The sequence below is a fragment of the Corvus cornix genome, chromosome 9 (assembly GCF_000738735.6).
Source record: "Corvus cornix cornix isolate S_Up_H32 chromosome 9, ASM73873v5, whole genome shotgun sequence".
NCBI lineage: Eukaryota > Metazoa > Chordata > Aves > Passeriformes > Corvidae > Corvus > Corvus cornix.
The window spans coordinates 8,921,436-8,942,564 of record NC_046339.1 but is presented as its reverse complement, the minus strand read 5'-3'; the positions used below and the strand labels follow the sequence as shown (position 1 = coordinate 8,942,564).

The 21,129-nt window shown below is 46.3% G+C and overlaps 1 protein-coding gene across 1 annotated transcript; it reads left to right on the top strand.

The window, feature by feature from the left end:
- The first annotated feature begins 1,331 nt into the window (after positions 1-1,331).
- On the top strand, positions 1,332-20,078 carry EIF2B5 (eukaryotic translation initiation factor 2B subunit epsilon). The gene is made up of 16 exons (XM_039557026.1): positions 1,332-1,484; positions 2,618-2,742; positions 3,115-3,300; positions 3,397-3,574; positions 4,781-4,861; positions 5,513-5,590; positions 5,671-5,983; positions 6,632-6,777; positions 7,067-7,205; positions 7,656-7,757; positions 8,399-8,506; positions 9,392-9,482; positions 10,252-10,375; positions 15,543-15,668; positions 17,165-17,275; positions 18,354-20,078. Exons 1-16 carry the CDS (start codon positions 1,332-1,334, stop codon positions 18,417-18,419), a joined length of 2,127 nt encoding a protein of 708 aa, XP_039412960.1. The 3' UTR covers positions 18,420-20,078.
- Positions 20,079-21,129: the final 1,051 nt, after the last annotated feature.

The following is a 21,129-nucleotide window of genomic DNA, read 5'->3' as shown; positions in this document are numbered from 1 at the left end:
TGAATTTGAGACTCTTTGAGTCTTTGGCTTGTCACTCAGTAGCAGATGACAGCAGTGAGGACCAGAGCAGGGTGTCACAGTGGATCAGTTTATGGGGACCGAAGGGCAGCAAGAGAGGCTGGTGAAGTGACAGAGCAGGGGCTGTGAATGCCTGTCCCATGTCGAGAGGGACAGAAGTGTGATAATGGGGCAGGGCAGCGAGCACCAGGTCCTGCAGCAGCCAGCGCTGGAAAGGGCCCTCCTGCTGCCAGGCTCAGGACTCTCCACCTTCTGCTGCCATCCTGTTAGGAGTTCTCTAGGGAGGTTTTTCAGCCTGTTTCCCTGGTTTTGAGTGCAGGGTTATCACACAGCTTTTCGTCGGTGACAAATGAGCAGGTGGTGGTGCTGTATGAGCTGTTCCAGGTAAGTCCTGCAGCCCTGGGACCTGTGGCAGGGAAAGGCAGCAGAGGAGGGACTCAGCTGAGGGCATGTTTTCTGTGCTGAGGGCTGTACAGGCCCATCCCTTTCTGAGGACGAGGATAGTACTGAAGCACAGTAAGAGCTGTGTGAGGGCAGAGCCTGGGCTGGGGCAGGAGTGGCTGGAGGAGATCAGGGTCCGTGGAACTGACAGTGTCCAAGCAGGGGGACAGCCAGGCACCAGCACTGCAGCATCCCAGCTGCTTCACCAAGCTGACAGGAAGAAAAATGCCACCCCCATCCTCAGAAACCACGTCTTCTTTCCTCCTCTCCGCTCCGGAAGGGTCTCTGAGCGGGTTCCGAGGGGTCCCTCGGGGACTGTGGGTTTTGGGGACAGCTTTTTGATGGCAGGTGTGAGCTGTGTGATGATGCACTGCTTCACGTCTGTCCTTTGCAGAAGCAGCGTTTGGACATTTGGAAACGCAGCACAAACACGTCACTGCTAGGAAGTGTATGAGAAGACATCACTGTTCCCAAAACCAGACATCACCAGGTTCACATCAAAGTACTACACACACCCCGAGGCCACCTGGGGATGTCTGTGGGGACATTCAGGCCTTCCCCAGGCCAGGTCCCGGCCGTGCCCGGTCACGGCAGGGAGATGCGCTGCTCTAGCCCCGCTCCCTCCTCGGGGGACGGCGATGAAACGCCTCTCCCCGCTCCTGAGGCCGTGCAACGGTGGATCTTCGCCACGGAGGTGATGCCGGGAGGGGCGAGATGACGGGGAGGCAATAAGGAGCTCTCGCCCCGCTCCCGCCCCGTTCCCGCCCCGCTCCCGCCGGGACGCGCCGCCCCGTGCTGTTGTGTCCCCGCCGGGCGCCCGTTGCCGCTCCCGTCGCGGGCGGAAGCGGAAGCGGCGGCGGCCGCGTGCGGCGATGGCGGCCCGCGGTACCGCGCGGCGCGGGGCGGGCGCGGGGTCCGCCCGCGGCCCCGACCCGCAGGAGGAGCCGCCGCCGCCGCTGCAGGCCGTGCTGGTCGCCGACAGCTTCAACCGCCGCTTCTTCCCGATCTCCAAGGACCGGCCGCGGGTGAGAAATCGCCTCTGGGTGCTGCCGCCTGCGCCGCGTGCCTCCGGGGCCGCCTGTCCGGTGTGCACCGTCCTCGGCAGGCCGGGGCGGGCAGGGATCTGGCGAGAGGCCGGGCTGAGTCGGGAGGGGCGAGGCTCCCCGGCCCCCCCCGGGTTTGGGCAGCCCCCGCCGCGGCTTTTCCCGCCCTCTGCTGCGCTCCGACAGTTCTCTCCCGTACGAGTTTCTATTCCCCGCTGGAGAGACAGCGAGGATCTAATTGCTGTATTGGTGCTGTCCGCGTTTCCATATGGCGTGGCGAACTGCGCTGTTGGCTCTTCGTCTGTGGCTGGTGCAGGACTGGCAGCGGGTTTGGACAGGCTTGTTTCTGATAAGGGAAAGAAACAAAATCTTGGCCTTTGCCAGCAGTAACCCGTGAAAGAATACGGCCAGAAAAATGGATGGGGTAGTACTTTAATTATCCAGCTCAAAAGGCCGTGTGTTAAAGGAACATGAAAAGCTTCTGGAGAATTTAGGTCTGAACAATTATCTTACCTTGTTTGCTGATTAAATGTTAGTGGTGCTTATAATTATACACGCGAGCTCAGGCCTGAAATGAAACAGCACCAAAAATGAATTAAAGAATGGTATGCCATCACTCAGGTGTGACTCAGTAACTCAGTTTAAAAGTGTGAGTTGAATCTCAAGTCAAGACAGTACTTGCTTCACTTTAGATTGGGGTTTTTTTTCCCCATCTTTAATTCTGGACACTCATATTCCTGTGGCTTCATCATTCATGTCTGACAGGTTTTTCTTGAAGCAGTTAAAGCCTGAGTCAGGGAATCAGCACTTTTTTTTCCCCCCAGTCTCTGTCATTTATCTGAGTCTTCTTGAAGAGTTTTGAGTGATAACTCCACTTCTTTTATGCCTTCTTCTCTGAACTGAGGATCTGCCCCTAGAAGATCAGAAATTAGCTCTTATTGTTTAGATCAACTCTAAAAGATTTTTTAAAAAGCTGGTGGAGCAGTTACTTGTCTTATGTTTCTGGTACTATTGATGACATTATATCCTCAAGTTGGAAGGGGTTGTTGCTGATGTTGGGGTAGTGAGTGTTTGTTCAGCTATCTATGTGTTTTATGGTTTGCGGTTTTTTTCAGGCTCTTTTACCTATGGCAAATGTGGCCATGATTGACTATACCTTGGAGTTCCTAACTGCAACTGGAGTGGAAGAAACCTTTGTTTTCTGCTGTTGGAAGTCAGCTGAGATAAAAGAGCATTTGCAGTAAGAATTTCTTTTTAGTTTTATCATGGAAAGTATTCTTCTGCCCTCCAACAGCCTCAAAGGCCTCACTAATCCTTCTGATGAAAACTGCAAGAGATTCCCTTTCAGCAGCGATCTCCTAGCATATCTCAGAAAAGACCATTCCTCCTGTTTAGGAGGGTGGTTGTGCAGTGTGATAAAAGGGTTGGGTGTTGTGGGACTACTCCTTATTTCACCTTTTGAGTGTACCTGAGCCTGGCAATAGCGGGCTCACTGTCACAGGATCCTCTTCCATCCCCTTACAGGTGCGGCATGCACTGGGACACTGTGTCCTAGTGTGTCTGTAGGAACAACCTCTTTATGCCTTACTGATGTTTTTTTTTCTTCTTCCAGAAAATCCAAGTGGTGCCGGCACACGTCTCCCAACACGGTGCGCTTTGTCACTTCGGACCTGTACCGCTCCCTTGGTGACGTGCTGCGAGACGTGGATGCCAAGTCCCTTGTTCGTTCCGACTTCATCCTTGTCACTGGCGATGTGGTGTCCAACTTCAATATATCCAAAGCCCTGGAAGAGCACAAGTAGGTGCTGGAAGAGTGGATGCTTGCCTGGTGTGCTGAGACTCCGGGCTGTGGCTCTCTGAGGAGTGTTCTCATAGTTCTGCCCTCATTTTTCAGGTTGCGTCGTAAGATGGAAAAGAATGTGTCTGTGATGACGATGATATTCAAGGAGTCCTCGCCTGGCCACCATGCCAGGTGCAAGGAGGATGACATTGTTATTGCTATGGACAGTGCCACAAACCGTGTCCTTCACTACCAGAGAACGCAGGGGCTGAAACGATTCCACTTTCCTATGGTGCGTCTGGAACCTGGCAGGTGGAAAAGGGCTGTGGTGGTGAAGCAGCCCACCCAAGGAGGAGATCCTCCTTCAGTGAGGGCTGGGGAACTGTCCTTGCTGCTCCTCTTGGAGGAGCAGATGATAGGAAGTAACTTGGGGTAAACTGGCTTTTTTTCCCTTGATCTTTATTTGAGGCTTGGTGAAACCATGCTGGGACACACGTTTGTGACTCTTTTCACTTTGAACATGGGGAAGATGTATTTCTCGCAGTTCAGGTTTTGCCCTTTATTTCCTTTTCATGATGTGAAACAAGGCAAGGAGATTATTTGTGCTATCGCAGAGGCTGCCAAATTGGGGTGCATATACTGCTACCATGCACAGACCATTTGCACAGAATCATTTAGGTTGGAAAAGACCTCTGAGATCAGAGAGTCCAACCTTTGGTCACCACCTTGTCAACTAGACCACGGCATGTCCAGTCATTTCTTGAACATTTCCAGGGATGGGACTCCAGCACCTCCGTGGGCAGTCCATTCCAGTGTTTAACAACCCTGTCTTTTTTGAAGTGTCATTGAGCCTGACATGGGGTGGAATAACAGAGGTGCAAGGAGTGGTACCTCCTATTACCTCTGTTTGTTCAACTAGTAATGTGGTAAATGCTCTCTAAATGTCTGTGGAGGCACTTTCTCCATGAGATAGATGGACCAGTTTCTTTCTTCAGCTCCGAACTAAGACTGTGATTGTATAATATTTTCATCCCCAGTCAGGAATCAGGAGGTTATTTCATGTCTTCAAATGGAAGCACAAATCACTGTAGGAAAGCAAAAAGGAAAGACCAAAAGAAACAAAACCCAACAATACAAAACTGACGCACAGCTATAAAAATTGTATTTGGATTTATCAAAGCTTTTTTGTACATTTATAGCTCCCAGAGACTGAGGTCAGGAGCCTCCTGGAGGAAAAGTGATTGTTGAAAGTACAAGCTATTTCTAGGAGACCTGCACTGTGTAAGGGCAGGGGCAGTCTCTGCTGGCTGACACAGCTCTTTGTGTGACCAGTCTGTGTCTGCTAAGATTCGGTCTAGCGTAGATTATAGATTTCTCCGATCCTCAGAACTTCAGCTAGTTAAATAATTCAGTCAATACTGCCCCTGGCTTATAGAAGACTTCTGGGGTTCGGTGCTGTGTGAGGCACTCAGATCATCTGAATTTTTTCCTCTTTCAGAGTCTGTTCCAGAACTCTATTGAGAACGTCGAGGTGCGCCATGACTTGCTGGATTGTCATATCAGCATCTGCTCTCCACAGGTGAGCCCTGCCCTTCCTTACTGCTGGTGTGCAGGGGGTGTGTGTGGCCTGAGTACCAGGTTTGAAAAAGAACTGGCTGAGCTGAGGGCCTGGGTGATCATGTGGTGCTGCTCTGTGGAACGCATGGGGGCTCGGTCTGTTTCTGGCATCCACTGCTCGAGCCCAGGCAGAGCTACACGGTGGATGCATCCATAGACTGGCTGATTTGGCACAGAATGAAACTATTTCAGAAAATAAGTGATTTCACTTTGGGTACAATAACATCTGTGGAGCAGAGGTGGTGGCTGTGCTGTGGAGAAGTGTCAGTACTTGCAAGCTGGTACCATGTTAGGGTAGCATTCAGGGTTATTCCAGCTAAGGCTCACTAACAGATCTTCCAGATCTGATAAAACTTGTCTGCATCCTTCCTTTGGGGGTGAAACTACAAAGTAAGGCTGGGCAAATTGCTTGGAAATGCTAAAGCAATGTTTTGCCCCTTTTGAAAATCAAAATCTGTTCATGGATTCTGGAGGAGTAGTAGTTGGAGGAGATGGGAAGGTCAGCATTCCTAGCAGAAGGAGTCAGAGCTTTATTCAAGGCAAGAGCATCACTTTCCTATATTGTATAACTTGGCTCTAACTGTATTATTTCCATGTACTTTATTCCTGGCAGGTGGCTGAACTGTTCACAGACAATTTTGACTACCAGACACGGGATGACTTTGTGCGTGGTCTGTTGGTGAATGAGGAGGTAAGGAGAGGGTTGTTAAAAGGGAGATCCTGTTGCTTTGCCTTAGGGAACCTTCTGACATGCTCCTGCTTGTCTCCCAGGTCCTGGGGAACCAGATCCATATGCATGTAACGACGGAAGAGTATGGTGCTCATATTTGTAACCTGCTGATGTATGAAGCTGTGTGCTCTGACATCATCCGGCGCTGGGTTTATCCTCTCACTCCGGAGATGAACTTCACTGATGACAAGAACCAGAGTTACACCCACTCTAAACACAACATTTACCGAGGGGTGGATGTGAGCCTTGGCCATGGTAGCGTGCTGGAAGAGAATGTGCTCATCGGGCAGGGGACGGTCATTGGCAGCAACTGCTCCATCACCAACAGCGTTATTGGGCAGAACTGTAGGATAGGTGAGTGTAAGAATGGGGGATGTGCCAGCCTTGCCAGGCCAGGGCACACATTGTTGGGATTCAGTTTTTAAAGTGCGTTTGGCACTGGGAGAGGATGATAGGTGGGTGCTGATTGACTGCTAATGGGGAGAAAGGAGAAAAACTTGGTTTTCCAGCAGAGGAAATAGACTGAAGTTTTCAGGGTACCATAATGAAGCTGGAAAGTACTTCATGCAAATGAGTTGTCAGCAGTAGAGAATGCATGACCTTTACTGATCTAGAGTTACCAACCACCAACATCCTGCAAATAAGGGTCATCTGTCACCATTTTCATGAGCTGTTTCCTTCAACTTACTCCTAGCCTTGCTCCCTCCTAGCTCACTCTTTCTTAGCCTTGGCTGGATTTTCTATTTTTTTAGTGATTTGGCTGTGTTTGTCCAAAACTGAGATATCAGTTGTTACTCTCAAGTCTCTGTAGAGAACACATTTCTCTTTCAGCTTTGGGTGAGAAGTGGATGTAGGCCTCTGAGGCAAATTTTCCCATTGTCTAACATCCATCATGCATCAAGGGCCTTGGGAGTCAGTAAGATGGTTCCTAGTGGACTCAGCAGTGTCGGAGAGCACTAGACAGCCTTGCTCAGTATATTTGCACTTGGTGGTGTATAACAGGTGATGAGGTCACTTTGGATGGAGCTGTTCTGTGGGACCGAGTGCACATAGCAGATAACGTGGAGATCCACCATTCTGTTGTCTGTGATGAGGCTGAAGTGAAGGAGAAAGTAGAGCTAAAGCCCCGCTGTGTCCTCTCCTCTCAGGTGAGCTGATTTATGTCTGTTCCGTTTTCTGCCTCTCTCAGCAGGTTGCTAATCTTACACTAGACCATTCCAGAAAACAGGGCTGCCCCAAGCCTTTTTGCAGAGGTGGAGGCTGTGCTACATCTCCCACCTTTTTCTTCCCGTTGCTTGGCAGGGACAGTACGGTATGGAATGCAGCAGTGCTATCTTCATTTACACTTGTTAGTAACAGTGTGTCTGGAGCTGCTGGTGGAGGTATTAGGGGGCAGTCAGAGTGTTGTTCATTAAGATATGTTTTACGTATTTGCAGGTAGTAGTCGGTCCTGGCATCACTCTCTCTGAGGGCACAGTGATCTCTCTGCACCCCCCAGATGAGGAGGAAGAGGACGATGACCAGTTCAGTGATGATTCTGGTGTGAACAAGGAGGAGAGCAAAGCAAAACTGAAAGGTATGAGAGTTTCTGTCTCCATGCACTGAAGCTATACAGAAGGTTTTGTCTTCCATGATCTTTTGGGGTCTTTACCTGCCTCATTCCAGACACTGCAGTACCAGGGTGGAACTAAGTGTTGCATTCAACCTGGAACCTATGTGTTTTCATCAGGGCAAGCAAGGATACTCAGCTGTGTCCAAGGGCTTTGTCCTTGTGAAGTACTGTTTCTACAGTATGGGTTTATCAAGGGATCTAAACATGGTCTGCCAAATGTTGCTGCTGTAGGGAGGAGTAAGTCAGTCACTTGTCAAAGCATGTGAGAAAATAAAAGCTGAAATCCATATGCATCTGCAGGAATCCCAGCTCCCTCTTGATGAAGGCTATTTAGGGGCAGTAATATGCAGGTTATACCAGTCTATTTCAGGTTTGCCTGTAAGCAGATCACACTGATTGCTGATTCTTTTTAAGGTTACAATAAAAAAGATGTAGGCTCAGAGGGCAGAGGCTATCTCTGGAAAGCAGATGACAAGAGTGAAGAGGATGAAGACGAGCAGAGACAAAGCCTGTGGGGTAAGGAAAAGTTTAGTGTGATTACTTGGGGGTGAACAGACAGGTGTGTGTTGGGGAAATCAGCCAAGTAGGATGCTGGTAATTGTGTCTAGAGCAAGACTTGAGCTTTGTGAAGCAGAGTGGCTCCAGGTAACAGCTATGTGTGGAGGGAAGGTAAGAGGTAAAAGCAGGTCATGGACCAGATTCTCTCTTCCTGTGCTCTGTGAAAGATGTTTATTAGATATTTGCCTTGCACCAACACACAGAGCTGTCTGTGCTGGGAATGCTGCACTATAGGACACCAGGCCCTCCCTCAGAGGGAATATGCTTTGGCTATTCCAGGTGCTGCTGGCTTTCTTCCTGCCAGTGGCAGTGTCTGCTGACATTGCTCCATTGTGAGTCAGCAGTCTGCGCAAAATGCAGTTGCTTCTGTCCCTGTCCTTTATTGTCTGCCTGCAGACTCTCAAAAAAATCCCATTATCCTAGTGCCAGCTGTAGTGTTCCCTCTGCAGCAAACCTGATCATCTGGACCTGTAAATAGAAGCTGCCCTGCAAGGACAGATAGTTGCTGATTTGGTTGGGAAGTCCCTGGGATACCTGGTTCCTCATGGCATATGATAGTTGCAGCTTTTGAGTGCTGAATGCTGCATCTTCTTCCTCAGGCCCAGCTGTGCACTCAGAGGAAGAGAGCGAGTCTGACAGTGACCTGAGCATGGGCTCTGAGGAGCCAGACAGTCGGGCAGCGTCCCCTCAGCTGGATGACATCAAAGGTGAGAGGTGGGCTCTGAAGAAGTACAGTGACTCTGCAGATAATGCAGTGTGTGAGGTTTGTGCTCTTTTCTCTGGGTGTATTGGAAAATTTGTGCACGTCGGTAATATGTTGTTTCCTGATCTCACTTCCTGCATTTTATACAGAGTTCTTTAATATTCCCTGTATTGCTGCTGGGTTAACCTAAAGCAGTCAAGGATGAGAAAAGAGCCTCCATCTTTCTCATTCCTCATCACTGGACCTTTGTGAAAGAGACCTCCCTGAGTTGTCTGTTTAAATGGCAGCGTCATTCTGTAATTTTAGAGACTATGGCAAGGTTCAGCAGAGTTTCTCTGTGTGGACAGCTTAGTACTGTAATCATGCTGGAGAAATAAATGTCCTTGTAGGAGTGGCCACTAGGCAGAGATGTTTTGTTTTTCTGTTTCGTTGTGTTAAGCTTACCTGGATTTGAAAGAGGTTCAAGCCAAATTGGAAAAACTCAAAAACTTTCTCATGTTGGAATATCTCCCCAGAGGAAATTAAACCAATAAATTTTAGATTTGAATTCATATTTTCAGTTAGGGGAAGATGAGGTTTGTCTGAATAGGAAAGACTAGACTGTGAAAGTATAATAAAAACGCTGCTCTAAAAGGCTGCAGAGGTAAATACCTTTGTACTGGTTTCTGCAGATAGACCAATTATATCTAGTAGGTGGTTTCCTTGATTTGAATTATATCCCACTATTTATAAGTAGAGTTGCTGTGGGTTTGTGTCAGCTTACAGAGAGCAAAACAGGTATCGTGTCAGAATGCTTTTTTTGTGAAGGGTGTCATTCCTTCAGTAATGAGAAGTTTGAAGAATCTGTGCTTTTCCCTCATGTCTAACTGCCTGACCTTTCTTGTATTAGTTTTCCAGAATGAGGTTCTGGGTACGTTACAAAGGGGCGAAGAAGAAAACATTTCCTGTGACAACCTGGTCCTGGAAATCAACTCCCTCAAGTGAGTTGGGGATGTCCTTAGGGATGTTGTTGTCCCTTATGCTGAACAGTTGGGATTGACAGCAGATGTGTCAAAAGAAGAGGAGAAACCACGTGAATGCCTGTTGTTAGACATTTTATCAGTATGGAGCATGAGAAATGCAGCTTAGACATCATGACTGAATGACAGCAGGAGTTGATGGAGAGTAGCAGCTGCATCTCTAGCATCCTTAGTGGTGGTTAGGCTTTTCCTGCCCCAGCTCTGTAACAAGAGATTGAATTGCTGCTGAATAACTGTGGACTGAAGAGAACAAGCCAGTTCTTGGCACAACTGCCTGAAAGTTCATGCAGGGTCTGCTGCTCTGGGCATTGCAGCATTCAGCCAGCTGCCTGCAGCTGGGGCTGTGCTGTGCTGTGGCTTGTCCACAGTGTTTTTACAGCACCAAGTCTAGAACACAGAGTGCCTTTTATCTAGTGTTTCTCAAATCCAAACCTGTTTGCCTTCTTTTGTGCAAGAGCATTCCTACAGCACTCTGGTAAATGTGAGGGTGCTGTCCCTGCAGCAGCTTGTTCCAATGTGATAACAGATTTTCAGGACTTACAGCCTTATGCAGGGCCTGATGCAGTGCAGGGTGGTTTATTGTCTGAATATTTGGAAAACCAAACAAACACATAAAACATAGCTTGAGAAGATGAAAATCAGATTTTCTGCTTTATCTCTGTGAATAGCCACAGTCTGCAGAGATCAGATAGTGTGAAATCTTGAGGGTTTTTTGCCTTTTTTGTCGTAGGTATGCATATAACATTGGCCTGAAGGAGATGATGCAGGTGCTCAGTAAAGTGATCCTGGAGTTCCCACTGCAGCAGCTGGATGCAAACCTGGACTCCCAGAACTATTTCTCAGCGTTACTTCCTGTGAGTCCTGCTCCATTTCACTCTTCTTTGGGCTTGTCTCCCAGTGTGTAGCAGTGTCTCTGTGTGCCCCAGGTAGTTCCTCCCTGAGAAGTCTCTTTGGTTAAGCCTGGAGCCACTTGAACTCCTTGAGTTCATGAGCCTCTTGGTCTTCTGTAGAAGAAAAAATGAACTGAAACCATTGTTCCTGCTTGACAAGAGCTCAGCTGAGACTGTAGGTGTGGGAGCTCTACTTCAGTCCCTGTGGTTATTTCTGTTGCCTGTGTGAGACAGTAGAAGTGCCTCATTTGTAAAAGAGGAAAGAGAAGGTCTGTTAGAGATGTCTTTACAGGCTTGCATTCCAGCAACCCAGTTTCAGTCCATGTCAAGGCCTGTCCCTGGGGCAGTGGGGAGTGCTCCTTTCCCAATGGGATCCTTTCCAAGGTCTTACTTTTCTGCATAGTATAATTGGTGCCAATTTTTTTCTCAGCCAAATGCAAAGGCACAATATTGTTGTCTTTGTGCAAAGATAAAGTTCTGCTTTGTCTTTAGGGAGATGGATTGTATAGTTGGGTGTACCAACTTCAATTTCCTGCCTTATGGCAGACAAAATAGGGTAGGATCTGTTTTAGAAAGCAGGCAGTCTTCTCTTAATGGTTTTGTTCACCCAAGCTGAAGTCACTGTAGTATTTTTGTCTCCTTCTTACAGTCCATTTATGTATTTAACTTTGCAAACTCTACAGATTATGAAGATGCTCTTTCAGAATGAGTAGGTCTGACACATGTTTGGGACAGACTACTTCAATTCTTTTTAGGACTATTTTTTGGTTGGTTGGTTTTTTAGGAGATTGAGTTTAAGAGGAACACTAGACTTCCTCATAATCCTTTCTCTGAGGAAGTATGTGCTTTCAATTGATGGGAAAGGGTGGAAAGCTAATTCTCCTTTGTGTAAGCATGCTACTTAATTCACCTCTTGGAGATATGGAGATGCCTTCTGCAGAAAACATCCATGTAAACTGATCTGTTCCCCAGATGGCTTAGTGAGATTTTGCTGCTCACTGTTTAAATTCTGCTTGCTTTTGTTCATTTTTCCACACTATTTTCTTGAATAGCATGTCCTGTCCTAGAAAAAGAGAATTGAAGGAGGAGGACTGAAGAAAATGTTGGAGCAGGTGTTAGATTCTAAGTACATCTAGACAGCAGCTTGTGTAGAATTGGTAGCTATATAGGATGGGGGGATTTTTACCTAGCTGGGATATGGCATCTCTTGGTCTCCCAGATTAGGCTCCTACTCTAGCATGAGTGGGAAAGGAGAATTTCACTGCAGCACCCAGTCAGAAGATGTTCTAGTCTAGGATGAAGCATATAAATGCATAAGGTTTTGCGTAATTGCCCCAAACCCCTAGAAGCTAAAGACAATGCTAGTCCATGAAGAGTTTCTCTGCATAACTTTGTCCATATATTTTTCATCAAAGAAAATCATGTTTAGCAGCAGAGAGAGCAAGTCAACTCACCTTTAGTGAGAAGTAGTAATAATCAAAATGTATTGTTTAGAGTGATCATGTCTCATGTCATGGGCAGGTGGCATTTGTCTAGGCAGGGAATTGTGTTCATTTATGAAATACAAATCACCCTTAGATTTATCAAAGAAAGCCAGGTGTCAAACCAGTTGGCCATCATGGCAGCCAGTATCTCCAGATGCTCCCTTGTAAAGAACAGCCAGGAAGTTTCTTAGAGAATCCTTCTCTGGGACAGCTTGTGCCTCGGTTGGTGCCTTCACTGTGTGCAGAATTGCTGTGCTGACTTTCTGCACTGCATTCAGCAGGAGCACAGTGTCCTGGTGAGGTACAGGTGTGTTCACTTGCACACATGATGTTTGTCACTGTTACAATAACCCAATATTTGAGATGAGATGTGCCTCTAATACATGTAGTGAACCAGCCTTCAAAGGCTTATTAAACACACATCACTGGTCTTCTGAGACAGCAGCTTTGTGTGTTTATCAGCAGTGCTCTGAAAAGACCAGTTCTTTGGGCAGAAGTCATACAGCATCTGGAACAGTGGCTTCTCTGCAACTTGTGATTCCCTGGTTAGTAAAAAGTACACTCCATTAATTTACTAATTCTTATTTACACCTTGTGAATCCCAAGCACAGGGTTGGTAGAGGTTCGTACGTAATGAAAGCAGTTGCTGCTGAAGTGTGCAGCCAAAATTGCCTTAGGCAATAGAACTATTGGGCTGAGAGCTGCTCATGATGGAGTAGTTATGGAAAAGTGTTACTTTGTGTGAGGTGGGGGTACTTGCATCCTGAGAGGGATGGGTATCAAAAGCCCACTGAACCTTATAGACCTGTTTTATATTTCTCACTTTCTTTGTAGCTCAACTCTGACCAAGAGATGCTGAAGTAAGATGGATTGCTTATGTAAAACCTATGGTAGAGCAGTCCCAGACAGCTCAGGAGGGGAAATTGTGAGAATGCCATAGTTATGATGTATGGTTTGTCTTGAAACCACACTATGTGGTCTGAAGTGCTGGCCCCTGAGCATGAAGCTCTAAAGTGTTGCAGCAATTTTAGGAAACAAGCATCTGGTAAAGGATATGCCCGTGGGCTTTATTTTCAGATGAAACATGGAGGCTTGAGAAATAGAGGTATCCAGTTTGATGTATGTCAGGCATCTCGTTCAGCTCTTGTACAAGTTGTAAAGCAGAGATGGTGAAGAAATGGACCTTTTCTAGAACTATAGACCTTTCCCAGAACTGGGATTCTGTAATGGTGTGCATGTGAACACACTATGGGATTGCTTATTCGGGGACCAAATGGGTCTCTGCTGTCACTGAAGCCATTTATGGTGATCAGCATAGATGCTGTTGTGGTGCAACAGGTTGGAATTACAGTTTTGTCCATCGTGTTTTGCATGTACTTCCTGATGGTGTTCCGTGCTGGTGGTAAGTGTAAAATGATCTTGGTATTGAGACTGTCCTTCTGACAAGAGAGATGGATCACAAACATCCTTGAAGATGTTAGAGTGTTGTTGACTGGGTTTGATGGAAGATGAATCAACCTTTCAGAGAAATTTGATTGCTTTCTCCAGATTGTAGATTGTTTTGAGGAGTTACCCAGGTAGAGTCAAAGCCTGGAAAGTTGTGATATTGTCCATAGGGTTCTCTGTCAGGTAACTTCTCATGTTTTTCAGTGTTTTATCAAATCCACATTGGAAGCTTCTAATTCTCCAGTTTAGATTTTCATGAAACTCCCAAAATAGCTTCTCTGGTCATACAAGCTTAGAGGATGTTTTTACTGGGGGCTCTGTGGGGCTGAGTCCTACTTTCCCCATTAGCACCAGTTACAGTGCAGTGCACATTCTAAACTTGACATGGTGTATTTTTTCTTCTTTCCCTTTTCCAGCAATAGGCACACTGGATTGAGTCCTGGGGTTGGGAGTGTTTTCTATATAAATAACCTTCTTTCAGAAACTCAATAGCTTCTGGTTAGATTTGTGCCTGCTTATGATTTAAAGGCATTAATAGAAGGGTATTACAAAGTGTTTCTTAGCCGGGAAGGAACTTTGCAGTAGCTTTACTGCAGTTGAGGTGAAGAGTCCAAAGAATAATAAAAATGCGGAGATGGTTGTAGAGGAGGGGAGGGTGTTTAGCATTAAGTGTTTTGCTACACACTAAAATACTTCCTGGGAATATGCCACAGAACCCTCAGTTGTTTTGTTGTGGTACCATGATGATCAGGATCATTCTGTACTGTTACTGTTGTTCCTTAAACCAGTCAATGTACCACTGTACAGATGGGTTTGTTTGTACTAATCCCCTTCTTTGTTTCTGCTTGAGGTATGCAAATTGCAGCAAGGTTACATAGCAAATATGTCTGAAGAGGTGATGGAGTGCAGTACTACAGAGCAGATGAGCACTGTTTCCTAGCTCAGGCTACCTTTGGTAGTCCACACCAGCCTGGACTATCTCCATAGCCTGGATTGTAGCTCCGCTGTGTGTCCTGGAGCTCTCCCTCTCTCAGTTATCCTGGACAGAATAATGCTGATTAACCCTGAAGGCAGGTGACTCAAAGCTTCTTCATCACACCTCAAGCCCCTGTGAATTGCCACTTTCCCTTCAAAACAGACCAGGTGTGTTCTGTAAGGAGACACTGCTGAAGGCACAGCAAACCAGTGTATCTGTGCAGGCATGCCAGGGATATAGTTTCAGGATCATGTGCTGTTGAATTACTCCATTTAAAAAGATGTGGAACTCTGATTTAATTTCCTACATGTTTTTGTAGGATGGTCAGGTCATGATGTGGCCAATGAAGAATTTTTGTATCTTATCCAAGTTCTGATACCTTTAAAATTTTTATGGACAGGGATCTAACTATTATCTCCTATCCCAGATTCAGGTCAGTCTGTGCTGCTTTGCAGAACTCCCTGCTGCATATTTCCCAGATATGTACAAGTGAAAGAGCTGTGGGTGACTCAGACAGAAATATTGTTTTAAGAGGCAGCACTAAAATCATTAAACTTAAGACTTCAAGAAAAATAAGCCTTGGAGGAGAGAACAACTAATAGTGTAACAACTTCTTGCCCTTCATCCTTCCCACCCATTCCCTGCAGCAGGCTTCAGGATCCAAACAAGCCTCTAGGCACACAGCAAACGTGTGATTTGCACTTAGGGGCTGCTCTGACGTGTTCCTGTTTTAGGGGTGGTTGTTTTTCACTGTTCACTTCTATGCAGCTGGTAATAAACTTGGCATTATCTTTTTCTATGTTTCCTTATTCGTCCTTCTGCTTTGAAGGAAAATTCCACTGAAATGTCAGCTGCTCTGTGGGGGGAAGCTGTGAATAGCATGTAGGTATCTCTCCTTATTGGTCTGCAGTGAAGAGATTTTGTTTGAATACCAGACTCCATTGAACACATTTATTGAGATGATCTGGTATTCCATCCAGAGAGGCAAAAACAAGCTAATAGATACTCTGAAAGCTGCTTAGTAAAACCAGGTTCTGTCCTCACATGTGAGACTTAAAAGCATCTGTTTCATGGACAGAGAGGGTCAAATACCTGAAGTAGTCAGTTGAATGGTTTCATAAAATGCTTCCCTGGGTCACTTTCTTGGTGTAAAACAGCTGAGAAACAGGGCTGAGTGCACCCATCCATCTCAGCTCAGGAGCTCTTCTGTGTTTTCCCCCTGCAGCTGTTGAAGAACTGGACTCCGTTGTTTAAGAACTACATAAAACGAGCATCAGATCACTTGAATGCCTTATGTGCCATTGAGGAATTCTTCTTGGAACACGACAGTCTCTGCACATCAATAGCTAAAGTGAGTATCTGCTCCCAAATCTGGTTTTGCTAGATTCACAGTGGAATGCATCCTATTTACATCATTACTTCTCTGCTTTAGGGGAGAGGATTTTGGGGTCTCAGTGGAGAGGGTGTGTAGAAAATCCATCTATAACAATTTCTTAAAAAAAAAATAGTTCTGTGTCTGCCTGTGCCTCTGAGGGAGCACAGCTGAGGGTGAGTATTAATTACCAGTCTGCAGTCTGTGGGGAGCTATTATTTTGCAGCTTCCAACATAGATGCCCTTGTTGTGTGATGCTGGAAGAGGCCAGAGACTTGCTCTAGGAAGAGCTTTACTTCATTTATCTCTTCATGGTCCCTGGGATCTAACTGCTAAATGGTTTATCCTATGTTGGAGTGCAAAGCAGAGAAGCTGGGAATAAAAGTGGGATTTTACTCAGGCAGAGCTAGTTATGAAATTGGGAAAAAAGGGAACCTGTCATGTGGCTTATTATCTGTCTCCCTGCTTCTGAGAATTTTCATATATTCCTCCTCAACGTCCTTCACAAATATTTTATCCCTGCATTCTGTCTGCCCTATCACATGGAGAGCATTTGACTCGGATTGCAAGTCTCCTTTAGCAGCAACTCAGGAAGCCCCTGTCTGTTTTGGGAGAGCTCTCCTAGAGCCCGCTTAACTCTTGGTTCCTCAAAAAAGAGTAATCCTAACTTCTGCTACCAGTGCTTCTGGCTGATGGCAAAGCACTTAGGACTGGAGCCAAAAGCCTTCAGTTTGGTGAGCCAAAATGTCCTTGAATTACAGCAATTGTTTGGCATGTGTCCATTGTTCTAGGGGCTGGGTTTCCCTAGAGGCTGGGAATTGAAGTGACACTTTATATTTGGAGTTGGCAGCCAGCTTTGTTAGTGCTCTGCTGCAAGGAGACCGACTGCGAAGTGCCTGCTCTGCCTGAGCACAAAGGCACCCTGAGAAAGCCTGGTCATGTCTGCCCCTCGCTCACCAGGCAGGGGCTTGAGCTGATGAATGACCAATTGCTTTGACACCTGCCATAAGGCACTGCAAAGAGAGAGCTGGCAGGAGGAGGGAGCCTGGGGCAGAGCTGGATAGGTTCATGCTCCTCTGCACGTGTCACTGTTGTATGTGAGCCTGCATCAGTTGCTTGTTGGATCTACTTTGGAGATGGTGTTTGGGTTGCTTTAAAGAGAGCTTATGTCTTGAACTGACATCCTCTGTGACCCATTGTTGCCCACTGCTCTCAGTCATACCCAGCATCCTCAAAGCTGAAGCTGATGGGCTTGAACTTCGACTTGTTCTGTGTCATAGCATCTGTCAGGAACATAAGGCTTGGTAGGAGAAACACACTTATTTTTAACAGCAAAAGGAAAATGAAGCAGACTGAGTGCCTTCTGGTGAAGACAGAGCTGAGAGACACAGATTACGTGCAAACTTTGTACTTGGACATGAGCTAGTCCCAAAAGAGTTTATAGAGAGCCTGTTGCTCTTTTCTAATTGATGCAGGTGTTGATGACATTTTACCAGCTGGAAATTCTGGAAGAAGATGTAATACTCAATTGGTTCTCTTTGCGGGACACGTCTGACAAAGGAAAGCAGCTTCGTAAAAACCAACGGGTGAGTCCCAAAGGTGTTTGGAGAGGCCGGGGTGGGGGGTGAGAGAGAGACAACAGCTGCTGAAAGAAACTTCGAGGGAAGTTCGGTGTCACTGTCACCTTCTGTGGAGCAGCTGCCATCACATGGTAAGCCAAGAAACACAGCAGTGCACTGAACACTAAGCAACACAGATTTGTTCTCCAGAACTGGCATTTCTGTGCATTCTGCCATAATCATCCTGTTTGGATGAGGAATGGAGGTGGTATGAGGATTGTTTTTAGTGGGCTCTCTGTAGCACGAGGCCAGCACTTTCTGGAGTAGCAGCACGGCTTGTCTAAGCCAACACCCATTTGAAATGGGCTTTAGGCCAATGCCCTGTGTGCTGGCCCCATGCAATTCCTTTGAAGCTTTCATTCCTGGCTCAGCAGTCCCTTCACATATATTTCTAAGCATTTGCTGTACTGAGTGGTTTCATTTGGCTTCTGTTGCAAGGAGCATATAAACTTCCCTCCTCCATCAGGCAGAACTTTGTGCTGCAGTTTGGCTGAGCCCTGATCCAGTCCTCCTCCCTGGATCTGGAAGAGGAGTAGAGGAAAAAAAGCCATTTGAAGAACAACTTTGTTTAAAACCTTTGCAAAGTCAGCTATTAGTATAGGTCAGGAGTGCTTCCAGCTGCTTGTTCAAACCCAGTTAAAACATAAAATGAGCTGCCTTTTTAATAGCAATTTCTGAGAGACTAGTTTTTTTCCCAGCAGAGTTTTCCTAACATGTCTTAGCTAAGGTGCAGCTGCCATCTCTTTGCCCTCAAGCTCTGAAAAACTCTCAAGCTTTTGTCTTTTTGGTGAGTGTTGGAGGGTTGTCTGACTGGAGGAGTCTTCTTCAGGAATTTAGTCAGTCTGCATTTGTCTGTGTCACACCAGTTGTTTTTCACCTAATTGTCTCTCTCTCCCTCCATCTGCCTCCATTTCTCTGCTTCTCCTGGAAGCACTTTCTCTCTTGTGCATGATGGTGATGCTCACTCACACAGTGTATTTGTTGAGCATTTCCAGCATCTCTTAGGTGTCAGTTGTTACCCGATTACATTTCATTCTCTCTGCAGCTCCAGAAGTTTATCCAGTGGCTGGAGGAGGCAGAGGAGGAGTCGTCTGATGGCGACCAAGACTGACATGGTGGCTCAGCACGAGAAGAGGCTCTCACTGCCTTCCTGGGCCAAGTGGGCAGGGCAAGATCAATGCCAGTGCATGGTGTGTAGATGTGGGGCATGACATCGAAGTGACTGACAATCCCATCATTAATTCAGTTGTGTGTTCCCAACTTTGCCACTTCCCTCCCTCCCTCACTTGCACCTTATGTTGCAACCCAGTGTAAAAACCATAAGGGAAGAGCAGGAGGTGGTGATACCTAAAATCCCTCTGGAGCCTGGATATGATGTACTATAAGCTATGTTTTGGGAGGTCCTTGTTACTAATACAAAGGGAGAGAGTAGATGCAAATGCATACGATGCCCTTGTAGATCTAACCATCAGGGCTGTGGAAGAATGGTCATACAGCTATGGTATTTGGAGTCATTGTTGCTTCTGGAGCTAAGGGAACTCCTGCTGAAGAGACACCAGCAAGGTTGGTGAGTAAGAGCATGCGGATTAAGATCTGGAGTGCAGGACTGGAATTCAGAAGTTCTTGTGCCTGGAGAAGATGCAGTTGTCTGAGGACGCCCAAGGCATTTTGCAGCCTAGAAGGCACTTCTGTGATCTTTCCAAAAGGGAAAATCTCTTGCCATCTGCCATGCTAGGATCTAACACAAGGTTGCACAGTGGAGTTGGTAAAACCATGTGTTTGCCCTGCTGTGGAACTGGGGGTGATGTGTGCTCAGCTGCCCCGTGGGGTTGGCTGATGGTGGATGGCTGTACGGATCACCATATCCTGCATGTGATCGTTCTTGTGTGCCCCCAGCTTAGCAGACACGTTTTAGAGAAATGTCTGTTTCTTTATTTTTTTTATAAAAAGGGAGCAGAGGTGCCTGGCTCCTCCCACTGCACCAGCTACACTTGTGTTTTGCCCTGGGGGCATTGACTGCACCAGGTGCTTTGAGGAGAATGCAAGTTCCTAAGTTCTGCTCCAGTATGAAAAGGAGCGAATAGTATTTCTTTCAGCAGCACATGGTCTGTGTATCCACATGATTTCAGTTATATAAGCTTGCTTGCTTCATGGCCGTTTATTTATTTGAAAACTTCCCTCAGACAGCAGGGAAAGTGCTGCAAACCCACTGTGAGGCTCTGCAGCCGCAGAGCAGCTCAGCAGGCAGCAGGTGTGCCTCTGGCACAGACAAAATGTGGCAGCAGCAAGGCCTTTAAGAACAGCTTTCTTGGAAGTGTCACTGTGCTGTGTTCTCCCCTGCTCTCAAAGAACAGAGTGAAAAGGGTACCGCAACCATCAGCTTGTGTTCATAGGTGGGTTATTTGTTGGATGTGCTGACCTTGCCTCTGCCCCTTCAGGAGGAGCATGGAATAAATCCTTTGCAGGGGGAAATGCACTGGAGCTGCCCACTCAGGATATTTACTTGGCCGTTCCGTGGTGCCACAATTGTCAGTGAGGGGACAGCATTGGATGCTGGAGACCAGGGATACTGCCTCTAAAAAACTGATGTTCAGGCAGGGCCATCTTGTGCACTCCCACTATCAGTTGCCAGGATTGTGCATAAATGTCCTTGTTTTCTGACATTGCAAACTCAGTCTTGTAAATGTTGGGGAAATAGTTGGTATCTGAATTTTCTGTATCTGCCAATATTTAATTCAGGGAGCAAATAAAAACTATCCTGGTCTTACCAGCTTGTTTGGTTTTTTTTTGACTTGGAATTGTGTGTCTCCAGTTGTACATGTCTGAGCAGGGCTTCATGTGTAAGTTGAATAACTCATCACCACATTTTCCTCAGGAGATTTTAAGCACACAATAGGCAGGTAGGAAATCAGCACACCATTGATTTGGTGAAGGTGTTCAATGGTAACTCATGACCTCTATTTGCAACTAGAGAACAATTCATTAAAACTTCTGAACTTGGAATCCTGAAGTGGGTGAGGTTTGGTTTTGTACAGAATTATGTTGCAAAGATGAACCTTAAATCCAAAGAAATCTGTTATCATTTGTCATTATGGGAATTGGTGGGAATGTTGGCTGATAGGTCCTGCATTGTGCCCTCCTGATGCTAGGAAATAGGAACTGCCAGAGATGGGGAAGGACAGTTATAGAGCTCTTAGTAAAACCATTTACAAACCAGCTGCAAGACTTGGTAATTTTAAAATCTCCTTGGACATTTTAAGGTTTTTTTTTTTCCTTTTACGGGGTAAAGATGGCTTAAGAATAAATTTAATATGTAGTGCTGTAAATAGCTCAGCTTTGCCAGAAGTTCTTGATTATTTCTGCCAAGTAACAATTCCACTTTTGTTTTTTCCACATTCCTTCCTCCTTTGCTCCAACTTCATGGTATGAGCTGCTTTTTTACCCAGAAGTTAAAATCCAAGGGGAGAATGTTGCTCTATGGCCACATCCTTCAGGCCTTGGTGGTGTGTGTGGTGGGGTAGTTTTACAGATGCCAAGAACAGAGTAGCAAAAAGAAAACAAATTAGGACACTTGATACTCTCCAAGGTGGAGTTCTGGCATGGTGCAGCATCCTTATGGGCTGATACGTGTTGTACTTTTTAAAGGAACATTTATTCCATTACTGAAGTGTAGGGTGGGCTTGATGCTTGCTTGTTGCTTCAGTCAAGATTTTTGTTTGGTTGGAAGACTAGAAATGCCTTTGAAAGCAATCTGGAATGTGGAATCATTGCTACCCATCTCTGAGCAATGTAAGCAGTAAGTACTTTATTTTGCTATGGCT